This window comes from Helianthus annuus, chromosome 10 (assembly GCF_002127325.2).
Source record: "Helianthus annuus cultivar XRQ/B chromosome 10, HanXRQr2.0-SUNRISE, whole genome shotgun sequence".
Lineage (NCBI taxonomy): Eukaryota > Viridiplantae > Streptophyta > Magnoliopsida > Asterales > Asteraceae > Helianthus > Helianthus annuus.
In genome coordinates, this window is record NC_035442.2 from 176,064,602 (window position 1) to 176,080,513 (window position 15,912).

The window sequence follows — 15,912 nt, forward strand, 5'->3', positions numbered from 1 at the left end:
ACACAGATTCAGTACTGCTACAGACCTTGAGGAACCGATTACTCCGCCTGTTCGTGTTCATGACACTCGGCTTCTGATCAATGGAGGTTGATGATAATGTTGATGATAATCTGGGTTTTGAAGTTTTGAATATCCGGGTTTTGAAGTTTTGAATATCTGGGTTTTGAAGTTTTGAATATTTTTTTCTTTGTGTTTTGAAGATCTGGGTTTTGTTTGAAGTTTTGAAGATATAATGTTCAGATTATGAAGATTATAGTTAAGAGAGAGAAGATTTGAATTTTTTATAATTTTATTTTTCTAGTATTAAGGTAAAGACCAATATACCCTCATGTGCTTCTCACATGACCTGATTTAACTGGGAAAACAAACTAGGTTTAGGGTAAAGGACATAACCTGAATAGTTTTTCAAACATTAAGTATGTTTTCTGAGCTTATTAAAGATAAAGGACATACTTTGTAATAAATGACATACATAAAGGACGAACTTTGTAATTTACTCAAATGTAAAGTATATCGTATTTATATGTGACCCACTCATACATAGAAAACGTAATAAAACATAAAATGTGTATTAAGGGAAAACTGACACGTGTAATCAAAAGACATATTCATATCAAGGGCAAAAATTTTACCCTAAGCACGTTGCGATCGGGTCAAAACGTAGAACTGGAAACTTACATAAAATAAACAAAAACACATATTATATTTGATCTGACTTGTGTCCCTCAAAAAGTTTACGTCAAAACGTAGAACAACTCAAATTTATACCGACACATAAATTGCAATTTTCATAATACGACCCGCAAGCGATGTGTCGTGGGCACGTTGCAAACATCGAATGATTAGTCCAAGCGTTATGTCATACGCAAACCATATAAAAGTGTATGTCTCAACGTACTCAGTTCAACTCAATGTACGGTTGAATCAAAGCATAAAGTAATTCAAATCTAGACAATTTAGTTCTTAAAAAGGAAAATAGCAAACAAAAATCATTGAAGAAAACAATAGGTTAAAAACGTAAGAAAACAATAGGTAAAAAAACATAAATTATATATGGTATAGAGTTAAAGTTGAAACATTAGAAACTTTAGGGATTAAACCTTGAGGGTAGCAAAGCCAATGGACTAATATTGCAATGTAATGGAAGTTTAGTTTGAAAAGGAAAAAGGTCTAAAAATGCACTTTGATAAAACTAAAAGCAAAGGACCAAACATGTAATTTTCTCAAAGTATGGGTGAAAAGGGGGAAATAAGATAGTATAATAAATTTAAAATTATGTTCTAAAAACAATATTTAATTTGTTCTCTTTTAAAAGAGCATTATTTTTGTATTTTTTTCCCAAGTTCCCTTGTGAATAAATCTGTTTCACATGTAACATATTGCATTTTGGATAAAACAACTCCGGGTAAATCTATTTCATGTAACATGTTTGTTGTTCATTTGTAACCGGCGAATTTTAAACTTTTATGTATTTTTTTCTTCCAATATCTTGTCTTTATCACTTACATTTCAGACTTTTTGTTTTGCTTGTTTCATGCTCTATATCTTGTTAACAATTACAATTTCACACCAAAAAAAAAGTATTTCCATATTTAGTTTTATATTTATATATATATTTTTTTTGAAACTTCAAATCGCAGGCCGGCCAAAACGACCCAACAAATCGCAGGCCGGCCAAAACACAAACTTACAACATATATAACGGAAATTTACACCAATCTTTCCAAACAATATTTTTATGCTTAGACCTACATTTTAACCAAAGGAAACCCAACGCCTTGCTATTTCCAAATATGCTTTCACTATCCCCTCTACCATTTGAAAACGCCTTATCATTCCTCACCTTCCATATACACCATGTGATCACCAGCCCATGAACTACCTCCTTTTCTTTCATTCCCAATCCACACACCTTGTAAAACTCCATCAAATCTCTGAACGAAAAAGCATAAATTGGCGGAAGTTTGACCCGCCTACTAAGTTGATTCCAAACTCTTAGCGAAACGCTACACGCCGTGAACAAATCCACTGTTTCCTGTTCTTCCCCGCAAAGAACACAATCATCCATTTCCATTGCAACACTCCTTTTAACTAGAACTTGCCTTATCGGTATGCGATCGAGCTCTGCCCTCCAAGCGAAAATCCTACATTTAGCCGGAACCCAGTTGCATTTCTTTATGACATACACCTGCCCCGAAACCAGACCTTCCAACATTAAAACTTTTACAGAAGAAAGAGAATTTTCCTTCCTCATCCGCGGTCCACCTCCACTTATCCTTTTGATCTGAAAGACTCACGCTAACCATCACCCGAACACACTCCTGCCATTCTTCACACTCGACTGCAGAAGAAAACGACCTGGACCAGTTCCATTTCCACTCTGCCACCTACCTCCCTGATAACACTTGTCAAAAACGCGGCACATTTTATCCACCTCAAGCACAAACAACTGAGGCCATCTAAACATAAGCGGCTCCTGTTCAAACCAATGATCGATCCGAAATCTTATACTTTTTCCGTCATTTAAAGTCCCTTTGATATAACAATGAATCTTTTTAGCTTTCAGTAACAATTTATTTTCCATTCGCATGATATTAGTCCACACCCCCGTTAACATCGGATTAGAGGGCAAAATTGTCAAGATATGTATGGTCAAGATCATGTTATAATTTTTTTTTTTTTTTTTAACTTTCATGCAGGCAGGTAAATGTACCCTTGTATACCAAGACCCAATCTTGAATACAAATCCTTTTAACAAAATCACCATTGAGTAATAACAGTAATACGATTACAGGCCCCGTTTGCTATACATGAATCAACAACCGGAATACATATTCAATCTTCTGAGGTAGCAAGAGCTGATTGCAATACATCTTCAAGATACTTCTCAGCTGCGTTATATTGCCTTTTCTTGTCCTCAATTGCAAGTGCAGCCAAAGCTTTGTCCTGCAACCATATACACCCAATCATTTTTTTATTATTTTTTATCAACCATGCGTAAAGTGAAATGTTGCAAACAGGTGAAGTACAAGGTGTATTAAACTTACAGGTGGCAAGTCTTGATAGCTTCTCAAAGTATCAAGAATAGGCTTTGTTTTCTTCTCCAAGTCTTTTCTATGCTCAGCCATTTCCACCAGCATTCCATGACTGATCTCCGGGGTGTAGCCCACACGATTAAGCATTGCCTGTTGAAAAGAACTCTGTGTTAGCCTTTGATTGATTGGTATGTGTGTAGATATAGAAATAGATATGTATGTGTAGAAGATAGTCCTGTTGAAAAAACGCATCCTGTTTAGGGACCAAGTTAGAGGTAGTGTTTGCCTGTTTGGGAGTTAGATTTTCTTTAGGGATATGTCTCAGGAAATTCTAAACTCTTTTGTCCGAGGTAATTTTCCGTTACATTTACAAAATTTGACCGGGTTACCATCTCCTTTAATCAAACCATCCACACTCGAACAATGTAACGTATCTTACATCTTTAACAAGAAATGGTTTTATATGCTACATTGTTGTTTTACCAGGTTACCGTCCCCTTTACCCAAATAAAACCACACACACTCGAACAAGTAGAAAAGGTTATAACGATGCTACATTGTTGTTAATTGTAAGGTTGATAATTTGATATCATGGTAGTTTTACTTAGAGGAGTAGTTCTTTAAATTTAATACGTCATATCTTCATAAAAGAAATTACAATTGTTAATGTCTGTTTTGTTTTGTTCTGCATCAACAATAATACTTGTTTTCTTTTAAAGCAAATAAAAAAATTGTTTCTGTCGCAAATCTAACATAATTTCAGATTATTACATCACTAGGTGCTTTTATTCTATCAAATAACATATATCTCCATGAACATGCATGGTACGATCAATATGACAGCTAGATTTAAAAAGCAAGCAGGCGTGAGGCGATAGGTGGAAAAACACCTCAGTGCCTTTCATAGTTGTCAATAGCGACCGCTATAGCACGCTATGTAGCGAAGCGACCAAGTGTCGCTATTTGGGTCATAGCGACCAATAGTGTGAATAGCGACAGTTGGGTGTTTGTTTGATGTAAATAGCAATTAGATATAGCTATAAAATAGCTGGATTTATAGGTTTTTGTTAAAATATACATGTAAAATAGCATATATACCAAGGTATTTTGATATAATATACATATAAAAAATTTCAAAATTCTTTTTCTAGTGTATCGCTATTTATAAGATTGCGGTAGCTATTTGTCGCTATTCACTATGTAGCATATAGGTCCCTTGTCGCTGTTTGTCGCTATTCGGCTATTCGCTATTAACAACTATGGTGCCTTTGAGGCAGGGCTTCATGCACATGGAGATCAAAATGTAAAAACCACCAAGAGGATGAAGAAACTGTGAATGGTTTACTTGATGAAGAAGGCTGATAGCCTGATGTGTAAAAGAGATGAGAGAGATGTAGCTTTTGGTTGTACACAAAGCTTATTTGGTTGTACAAAGAGCAACGTCTCACGTACGCGAAGCCCTCGCCTCGCACTCGGCTTCTGGGACCCAGAGCGTCTAATGCTTTTTGAAACCAAGATGACAGGGCATACAAACTAAAACTTAACTACTGTAAGGTTTGTTGGTATATTAGTGGATGAAGAAACTGTTGACTATAAGGTTTGTTGGTATGTTAGTGGCATACAAACTAAAACTTAACTACCTGTCAATAACATTATTAAGTGATTCCACATGAACACACTAAACTGTAAGCCGGTGCTCATGTATAGGGTTGAACAAATTACGGTTCTAAACCGACAAAACCGGGGAACCGAACCGGAACTGCCAGATCCAAACTGAATTGTTGTATTTCGGTCCGCTTCCGGTTCTTAAATTTAGGAGAAAACGGTTCCCGGTTCGGTTCCGGTTATAACCAACGGGTCCGTTTAAAGAACCGCTAGAACCGGTTTGGGTTTAAACTTTAAATAATATATTCAAAAAACCTATTAATTTATTTAAACTTTTAGTATTATATTAAAAAAATGTTTCTAGGATTAAAGAATATAAAAATTGTTTTTACATGTTTGAATAAAGTTATTGTGATGGTTAACTAAAAGTTTTTTTAGTTAACTTTTGTCTTTTATATTGTATACTTTCGTTTCATGGTTTGAAACATTTTATTGTTTCTACTTTTACTTTGATTGGTTTCAGGGGCGCAGCTATTAAGGGGCCGGGGGGCGCCCGACCCCCCGAACTTTTCGCTCAGTAGTGTAATATATGTCGTTATCGTATAGAAATTTTTGGGTATATACGTTTTCGACCCCCGTCGGAAATCTCAAGCTTCGCCACTGATTGGTTTGAACTTTGGATGTTCCAACTCTTAGTTATATGTTTTACACGGTTTGATTGTTTTAATTCTTTTTATTTTGTTGTTAGTTTTAGGATTTAATTGACAACCGGTTCCGGCGAGAACCGTTTAACCCGGTTCCGAACCGAAACCGTTAAAATACGGTTCGGTTCCGGTTCTAACATTTAGCATCAATGGTTCCGGCAGTTCGGTCCGGTTGCACAGCCCTAACTCATGTACATGCCACATACATGCACTTGTTACTGATAAAAATAGCTGTCAATTAATTCTTAAAAAATGTTTCATGCAAAAACAGAATAATAGAAAATATACCTTGTAGTTGGAATATTGTTGAAGGTATTGTCTCTCTTTTGAAACCAAAATTGACAGGTTTGTTTTCCAGCCTTCCATTTGAGTCTCACAAGGAGCTACATCATCTTCAAGTTGTGCAAGTGTTCTACCAAAATAGAAAGCTAAGTTAGAATTAGGTTTCTAAAATGGTTTTCTTTTTGTCTACACATGTATAGTTCAATCAAGAGACAGTTACCATTTTGTAGATATTTCATACCTGAACAACTAGGTAGCGTTTCGATGTGTCTAAACTCTAAAGTGACTATTGGGAATGTGACTAGAAGTCGCGACCAGTTTTGAGTGTTTAGGCAAAAAAAGTTTCTAAATCCTTTATTACAAGGAGTTGGTGTAATCATTTTAAAAGCACACTCAAAACACTTAATTTTAGTGACGCGATAGTCAAACAAGCGGGTTTACCTTTTCAAATAAGTCAATCTTGCTATAGCCTTGCGAGTGTAATCAAGAAGAATTTTGGACTCCTTCTGCACTTTAGCCCTCTTATCCTCTACTCCAGTCTTTCTTAGTGAAACATCCCCCATAGCCACAAGAAAACTACATGAATGATCAATCTCTCCGATTATCCGTCCAATAATCAAGCATAAAATGTATAATAAATGATAAAATAATGGGCAGATATTACCCACCTGCTCAGCTCGGTGTCCCTTATGTTGAGCAAATTTGCCACATTGGCGAGAACTTGCGATGATGCCACCACGTTTGCTGGCAATCCTTCTTGTGCTAGCCCAACATTCTCTAATATCTCTCTAATCCTCGCAGCTGTAATACCATACCACCAGTGTTTTAATCTTGTAACATTTTGTATATCATTACTTTTTCTTTCTAAAGTGCAAACATACCATATCAATTTAGAAAAATCGAGAACGACGCTCTCATACTCTAACCTTTCTCTCAATTAAATACTCCAACAAAAACAGTTACCAAACATCCCTATACTATAATCGTAACTATATGCATTTCATCAAATTTATCAGAATTAAATCAATGTACATGTAATCATCATCCTCCATCCTAATAATTTAGGGCAAATTTTCAGAAACCATTGCAGAAGCATAAGACAAAAACATAAACAAAACAGAATAACAACCTTGGGATCGATACTCGGAGGCTTTAAGTCGAAAATCATTGGTGATTATGGAGGCAGCTTGTGTTCTGGCTTGAGAAATTGTGGCGAGATTGTGCAAATGTGAGATGCTACGAGAGGTGTATTCGAAATCAGGAACATGATCTTTACCGGCCGCATCGAATTGAGAAGCTAGCCATGATTTTACTTCACCGATTCTGTTGGTATCGAAAGATCCACTAGTGGTTTTTGAGAGTTCGGTTGCAGGTTGTTGTGGATAATCGGGTGTGTCGCTCATTCTGTAGGTGATGATAATCTCCGGTTAGGGTTAGGATTTGGGGGTGATTTGATTTGAAAATTTCTCAGATTTGTGAAATGCAAACTTCACCCATCTAGGGGTGTTCACGATCCGAACCGATCGTGGGTCTGCTCGAGATCGGATCGAATTACAACCGATCGGATCGGTTCGGTTCGAATTTGGAAACCGATCGATTACTGCTTGAGTGTGTAAAACACTTCAACTGAGCATCTAAGTGTGTTGTGGCTGCGTATGATTAGAATAGGGTAAGGAATGGGCTGGGCTAGTTATTTTTATGGGTTAAGGAATGGGCCAAGTATGATTGGGCTAGTTATTCTTATACTTATATTAAATAAATATATATATTAATTATTTAATAAAAATAATTCGAGCGAAACCGATCGATCGACGAGCGATCGGACATATGCTCATGCTTGGATCGTTTTCAAATCGAACCGATCCGAGCGGCTCATTTACAAATTGAGCGTGAATCGAACGATCATTTTTCGAGCAATTTTCAAGCGATCGTCGAGCGATCCTTAAATTTTATCACATTAAGTTGTGGAAAAGAAAAAAAAAAGAAAAGAAAATAAATTGCTTGACCATTTGAAATCTTTATTTATTACATATGAAGATGGTTCACATCTTCCTAAATACAATGTGCGTACGTTATGGGGTGTCAATTGTGTCGGGTTAATAGTTTGGCGAGTTGGCGGGTTGTGGGTTGGTGGGTTGATGGGTTGAAATGTTCATCCCGAACCGGATCCATATTGTTATTCGGCTCAAAGATTTAAACCCTAGCCCGCACACATATAAATTTGGGTCAACCCGAACCCGACCCGTTTAACCCATGTTTTTAAATGAGTCATACAAGTTGATGATTTATAGTGTAGAAATATAGAAGTACGTTGAGAATGTGTTGGATCTATATGTTTAAAACATCTATATCTATACTTATATAATAAAAGAAATTAATCAGGGGACATTTGTCATCTTATTAGGCCATGTATCTTTTGATTTTTCTGCCAATCTCTTATGGAAATTATTATTTATAGATAACCCTTCTACTGGGTGAGATTATTGTAAAAAATGTGGTTTTTGTGAGAAGTGTAAGAAGGAATATGATGAGGACATGTGGCACTAATTAAAATTAAGACTTAAGGGTATAATTGTAAATGCATCAACAATTCAAATATGGTAACGAATCTCCAGTTATGAATTTGGAGAGAGAAAATCCTTGATTTAAGGACTTGATAACCGTCCATAACATCATTCCTACTTCATATCAATTTTTTTTTTTTTTTGCATCATTCACAAATATCAGAACATATTCATAACATGTTAAAACACCATGGCTTGAATCACAAATACAATGTTTCTTATTGTTTAAAATATCACACTTGAATCTTATTACAGTTCTTTCAAATGTTAAAACACCACCCTAACCCTATATATATATATATATAACACTGCAACCACCATTCAACACATATATAACACCATTCAATAATTATATAACACCATTCAATAAGTATATAACACCGTTTTAAAGATCTCTATAAAAACACTACGAATAACACTGCAAACCACCATTCAGCACATATATAACGCCATTTAATAAGTATATAACATCATTCAATAATTATATAACACAATTCAACAATTATATAACACCATTCAATAAGTATATAACACTATTTCAAAGATCTCTATAGAAAAACACTACGAATAACATTGCAAACCACCACTCAGCACATATATAACACCATTTAATAATTATATAACACTATTCAATAAGTATATAACACTATTAAAGACACTGCAGTATCGATGATGATGATGATGAAGGAATGATGAATCTGCTGTATCAACGATGATGATGATGATGATGATGATGATTCGAGATGTAAACTGACGATGATGATGATTCGAGATGAATTGATGATGATGATGATTCGAGATCTTTGATCTGAAGAAGAAGGTGGATTCGAATACACAGATCTAGAAGAAGAAAGATTGAAATTAATCGCTATATTCGTCGGAGAAACTGTTAATCGAACTGATTGTTGAAGTTTGAAGCATATTCATTGATTCGGTCGTTGTTTGAAGTTGTTATTCGAACAGGTTGTTGAAATTTGAAGTGTTATGGTTTTAATTGAAGCCACAGATCGTTATTTGAAGTTGTTGTTCGAAAAACTGGAAAGAAGAGAGAGGATTCGAAATTGTAGGGATTTGGTTTACAGTTTCCTATTTCAAAGTGGATATAAAAGACTCTATTACCCCTACAATTTTCAAATCAGTCCAAAAAATAAAACACATTTTACAATTTAGTCCCTATTGATCTCAACCATTAGATCAAAGATCTAATGGCTGAGATTCTTTCTTACCCTTCTCACACTTTTGGTCTTTTTTACAGGAACCTCAACCCCTTCTACTAAATATTATTTAGTTAATATTTAATGTATACTTTTTATTTATCATATTATTTATTTGATTTTCTATATCATATTATCTTCATTGTTTATATTACCTAACGTATCATATAACAGCTACAATTTTTAGTTTTTTTACCCAAAATTATTACTTCTTTTTTATAAACACCTACTTTTTATTTGTAATATACAAATATACTCTTATTCTTTTCGATGATGTAATTGTCTCTAATAAACTTTAAACTTTTACCATAGTATATATAATGCTAGACATAAAATCGGAAAACATTTTCGATGACATCAATAACTTAAGACACGATATAATTATATGTATAATATGCATTTTTTAATAAAATAATACCAAACAAAATTACAAATATAAAATCATTGATTTTACTAACAATAACAAAGTCTTACCTTTTTAAAAAAAAATTTCAAAAAATATATAACTAAAAGAGTTAACTGCCATTTTCGTCCCTGTGGTTTGGTCATTTTGGCCATTTTAGTCCATTTTTCAAAAATGCGCCATTTTCCTCCCCGACGTTCTGGAAAGGTGCCATTTCAGTCCAAAAATCATAACCCAGTTAAGTCAGTTAGTAAATAAGGACTGATTGTGTAAATTTGTAACACCACCACCACTAGCCCTGCCACTACCACCACTCCGCTGCCACCACCACCACCACCGCCACCACCGCCACCACAGCTCTGCCACCGTGAAGATTCTGGCCAAGAAAAACGAACCATTAACGGCTGGAACGATGTGTTGACTGATTCCGGCCACTGTGAAGATTCCGGCGAAGTTGCAGGTTCGGTTCCGGCTAAAATCGATGTGTTTGAGCATTGTGAAGGGTGTAAAATGTTTGTGGGGATCTAAGGTGGCAGGGCTGTGGTGGCGGTGGCAGGGCTGTGGTGGCGGTGTGGCGGTGGTGGCGATGGTGGCAGTGGCTGTGGTGGCGGTGGTGGCTGTGGTGGCAGTGGCTGTGGTGGCGGTGGTGGCAGGGCTGTGGCGGTGGTGACAGGGCTGTGGCGGTGGTGGCAGGGCTGTGGCGGTGGTGGCAGGGTTGTGGTGGCGGTGGTGGTGGTGGCAACGGAGTGGTGGTGGTGGCAGGGCTCTGGTGGCGGTGGTGGCGGCGGCGGTGGTGGTGGCAGCGGAGTGGTGGTGGTGGAAGGGCTAGTGGTGGTGGTGTTTAATATTTACTTAAATGGTCCTTTATGTTACAAATTTACACAATCAGTCCTTATTTACTAACTGACTTAACTGGTTATGATTTTTGGACTGAAATGACACCTTTCCAGAACCTCGGGGAGGAAAATGGCGCATTTTTGAAAAATGGACAAAAATGGCCAAAGTGACCAAACCACATGGACGAAAATGGCAGTTAACTCTAACTAAAAACATATGACATAATAATAAAGTTAACTGATTTATCATCATACAACCTCCCAACTATTCAATCATATTTTTTTCTATCTTATATTAACTAAATAAATAAAAATTAATATTAAATTTTATCCTACTTTAAATGTCGAATAGAATAATTCTATTTTTCTAATAAAATATTATCCTTAAATTTAAATTTTTAATTTAAGATATTTTTAAATAACCAATTTATTTATCACCAAAACCAAACTTTGTATTAATATATTATTTTTTGTATTTTCATTATTTAAAGAATTGTTATATCAATTTTATTACATAATTTTTAAACAAATTGTATATAACTTTCAATATTACTTTATATATAAAATTAGATTTATTACGGGTTTTTTAAATATAATTTATATTTTATCACTCAAATTGCTACTTATTTTCTTTTTGAATAATATGTTTAACTATTGTATCTTATATATATACTTTTTTATTATTAAATATATAAAATTACATTGATTCAACCCGTGTAATAAATGAGTTTTTTAAAGACATATTGTTTTATTATTTAGTATCTAAAATTTGTTTTTTTAATCTATGTAATACGCAGGGTTATAACCTAGTAATAACATATAATATATAATAATACTAAATGCTGATACACTAAGCAACTATATCAATTGCGTGTTTAAATACGATTTAGACGTTAAACACAATAAAAAAAATGTATAATCATTTACTTAATTGATGAATACTAAAAAATGTAAATATATTGTTATTATCCTATAGTTAGATAATCATAATCCTTACTAGATGATGATTATAAATGTAAATTTATGGTCATGAACCAATGGGGTGATGGTGTCGCATCCCCCGATCCCTACCCTGGAAGCGGGTGTCGCGGGCCAGTCAAGTGGTATCGGTGTTTGTTAATTTGTCAGCGAAATTAAAACATCAGGACCGTAGTCAGGAAATAATTTCAGAGTTGAAAACACCAAACTTTATAATAAGGGTAAATTACACTTTTCGTCCTTTATGTTTGCATTGGATTGCAGTGGATAGCCTTTAACTTTAATAATTACAGTCATGGTCCTTTATTTGGAAAACTCATTACACCCTACGTCCTTTAGCAATAACCTGGTTAAAATTTTCAGTTAAATTAGACATGTGCCTTGCACATGAGGGCAAGTTGGTAATTTTACTCAACCAAAAAAACAAGCTTCACCACTGCCACTCCAGCCACCACCATGACAACCACCTAAATGCCTCACTACCACCACCACTCCGGCCACCACCTAAACGCCTCACAACCCATCTGTCTTCCTCCCAAAGACCACCAACCCAGAATAAATCAAACAATCATTGAACAACAACAAATCAAGCAGGAAAAAAGAAACTTATAAGCTAGTAAATCAAATAGAAAAATAAACTTACAAGCTTTATAAACAACAAACCCACTGAAACAAGCCAAAATCACAAAGTTTAATAAGAAAACCCCCTTTATGTGAACTTGTGTAGACCAAAGTGAACTTCGAGACGATGGTCCACAGACTTTAAACTCCAATTGCAAAACTTCTCATTATTGCTAGCCCAAATCGGATAATGGTCCACAGACTTTAATAAGAAAACCCCCTTTACAAGCTTGCTACTCAAAACTCCAATTGCAAGACTTTCTGTTTAACTGTTCAGAAAGACTACACAAAGTGAACTTCGAGAAAGACTATGTAACGTCTCTGTCGAGACCCTCTACGATGGATAAATTCGTACTTGACTCCCTTGATCGAGACGAAAATCTCCGTCGTCGAGACCCTCTACAATGGTGTAATTGACGCGGATTTCGAGACCAGATCTGAAGGTGGAGGCGGCGTACTAGGGCTTCATCACCGGTAGTGGTAATGGCGGTGGTGGTTGCAGAGAGGTGGGGGTGGTGGCTTCGTCACCGGTAGATCAGGATGGAGGCGGGGGTGGGGTGTGGCGATCTGTATGGAGGCGGTGGTGTGCCGTGCCGGATTTGGATGAAGACGTTTGGTGGATCTTGGATGGGGGTGGTGGTGTGTGGCAGATATGAGTTGCAGACAATACATAGAGATTAGAGAGAGAACTTTTATACAGAGAGGAGAGAGGGCATAGATTAAAGAATAAAATGTATTTATTGTAAAAATACAGTAAAATGACGAATTTACCCTCATGTGCAAGGCACATGACTAACTTAACTGAAAATTTTAACCAAGTTAATGATAAAGGACGTAGGGTGTAATGGGTTTTCCAAATAAAGGATTGTGACTGTAATTATTGAAGTTAAAGGTTATCCACTGCAATCCAATGCAAACATAAAGGACGAAAAGTGTAATTTATCCTTATAATAAATAAATGGGATAAACCCAAGTTTCATACATAATACATTTATAGGGATAAACCCTAATTATTGAAAACATAATCTTCTTTTTTATTTAGGTAACTTTTATAGCCACTTCTTTAAGCCTTCAGTGCTCCACGGCTGGCTTCTATTAGCTTCACATTAAGTTACCTGAAACGCATTTTAAAAAGGTTTTATTAGCAAAAAATACCGGCTAGTACATCCCAGTTTAATCAAAACAAGCTTTTATAACTTTACAGTATTAAGATTTATTACAATGTTTATATCTATCTAATTATTCAACACAGTATTGCTACTGGGCAACCTTTGTCCCCCGTGCTTGCGGTCATGCTACTATTCGTAATCGTAACGAGTGTCAAGTAATGTATACAAAACCCCATATACTGATGATAATTATAGAATTACAAAAACTTAATCACTGTAAGTATACTGATAAACATATAGGGTTTTGTAAAAATTTGAAAACAATGGCTCACAAACGGTGAGAAAAGGAGAATGACTCACTTTGTAGACTTAGGTGTTTCTACAGCTTCCTGGTGGTGTTCCTAATTATAGTATATTAAAAATAAACAATGCACACGTGTTAGTAGGATAACCCAAAATCACATTAACCATACAACACGAGCCAGAACTCCAACGAACTTAGTCAGGCAGAGCCTCGACATGCGTTACAGAGCCCTAGATCAATCGGGTAGGGTAACGAATGAGTGATCAGGGGTTAAAATACTTACAACGAGGCAGAGTTTCATGTTTTAGGGGTATAATATCGAGCATCGTTTAGCTATTATAGGGACTGAGAGAAGAAAAGAAAATGAACAAGAATGAACGGAGCAGGGAGGCGTGGCGTAATCTGGTTAGTCACCATAGTAGGTTCGACACGCCTAGGGACACGTGGCGCAATCTGGTTCCGGCACCCAACTCTCGGTCGCGCCCCGGGAAGATGTCCCCTAACTTAGTCGCGGCCCGCAAGCGAATTAATTTATTTGTTTTATTTGATTTTTGTTAAATCTAAGGTCATACAGGTTCATTAACGCGTATACGGGGTATAATTAGAGCATTTAGGGGTGTTTTCGAGGGTTGTTATATCCTCCCCACCTTGTTTAAATCTCGTCCTCGAGATCTAGTGGAACAGGTGTGGATATTTTCGTTGCATTTCTCACTCGAGCTCCCAAGTATATTCTGGTCCTCTCTTTGAATCTCATTTTACCTTAACCAGAACTAATCTCTTATGTTTGATATTCTTGATCTTTATATCTTCAATCTGTAGTGGTTTCTATACAAACTTAAGCTTCTCATTTACCTCTATGTCCTGAAGAGGTATCACTAATGATTCATCTGCTAAGCACTTCTTGAGGTTACATACATGAAATACATCATGTATTCCTGCATTTCCTCTTGCAGTTGTAGCTGATAGGCTACTGGTCCTATTCTTTTGATAATCTCAAAAGGTCCAACATACCTTGGGCTTAGCTTTCCTCTTTTAACGAATCTGACCACTCCTTTCCATGGAAAAACTTTTAATAATACCTTGTCTCCAACTTGAAATTCAAATGGTTTTCGTCTGTTATCTGCATAACTCTTTTAACTATCTCGTGTTGCTTTTAGTCTTTCCTTGACTTGAATAATCTTGTCCGTGGTTTCTTGCACTATCTCTGGTCCAGATAGTTGTTTTTCTCCAATCTCTGCCCAACAGACTGGAGTTCAACATTTTCGTCCATAAAGTGCTTCAAACGGTGCAGCGTTGATGCTAGTATGATAGCTGTTATTATAGGAAATTCTATTAATGGTAACTGATTGGTGTGTGTCGGGTGTGATATGTTTTTATTGATATTTTGAGCCCTTTTTAACACATTAGTCAAGTTTTAGATTTATAAAACACGATATTCTACTAACACTAAACACACACATGGGCAAGTGCACCCATCGTGAGCGTAGTATAGCGTTGGTAAGATACCGAGGTCGTCCAAGGACACAAGAGCTTTTAATACCGGTTTATCCTCAACGTCTAATCAATCTAAAATTTTTTGAAAAGGTTTTAAACATGAAAAATAAAATAAAAAACTAAAAATGCTGAAAATAAAAATAAAACAGATAGACAAGATGAATCACTTGGATCCGACTCGCCTTTAATGTATCCTTTGATGATTTCCGCAATTTTGCACTTTTTAAGAGATTATCTTAGTTATAGTAGTAGGCCCCTCTTTTAAAGGTGACGTTACCCTCAACCTAGTGGTTTGAGTCAGCAAGGATACAATCCCAAAGGGTCGGAATATTAGAAGATAATTAATTAAGTTATTAATGCGTAAAGTGGTAGGCCTCTATTTTGAAGGCGTCGTTACCCTCGGCTAAGTGGTTTGAGTCAGCAGGGATACAATCCCAAATAGCCGGTATAATGTATTAATAGTAGTTTACATATGAGGGGATCAAGCCATTCGCACCCCCGCCATCCAATACCAGTGGGTATTGAAGGAGGTCCTAGTAAGCTTGACCCAGTTCCTTGCAGGATCTATACACTGAACAAGGCAAGAACCTTACCAAACCATTCCTTAACCCCCGACCAGGTAGCCAACATATCTCTATATAGACCGTAGAGATATGAATGGTGAAAATCTTTTGCTTTATATACACAGTAAAGTAATGCCAAGACACCACAGGCAAATGATAAAGAAGTTTCACCTTCAACATAAGAAATTAGTTATTAAAGT

At 36.0% G+C, this 15,912-nt stretch overlaps 2 protein-coding genes across 2 annotated transcripts; both read right to left on the reverse strand.

Annotated features, from left to right (window-relative positions):
• Positions 1–1,687: 1,687 nt before the first annotated feature.
• Positions 1,688–2,254, reverse strand: LOC110883483. The gene has a single exon (XM_022131217.1). It carries the CDS (start codon positions 2,252–2,254, stop codon positions 1,688–1,690), a length of 567 nt encoding a protein of 188 aa, XP_021986909.1.
• Positions 2,255–2,677: 423 nt separating this feature from the next.
• Positions 2,678–7,275, reverse strand: LOC110886782 (AUGMIN subunit 1). The gene is made up of 6 exons (XM_022134622.2): positions 6,756–7,275; positions 6,295–6,427; positions 6,068–6,202; positions 5,633–5,756; positions 3,048–3,185; positions 2,678–2,946 (listed from the first exon to the last, which is right to left on the reverse strand). The coding sequence occupies exons 1-6, from the start codon at positions 7,027–7,029 to the stop codon at positions 2,836–2,838; spliced, it is 915 nt and encodes a 304-aa protein (XP_021990314.1). The 5' UTR covers positions 7,030–7,275; the 3' UTR covers positions 2,678–2,835.
• Positions 7,276–15,912: the final 8,637 nt, after the last annotated feature.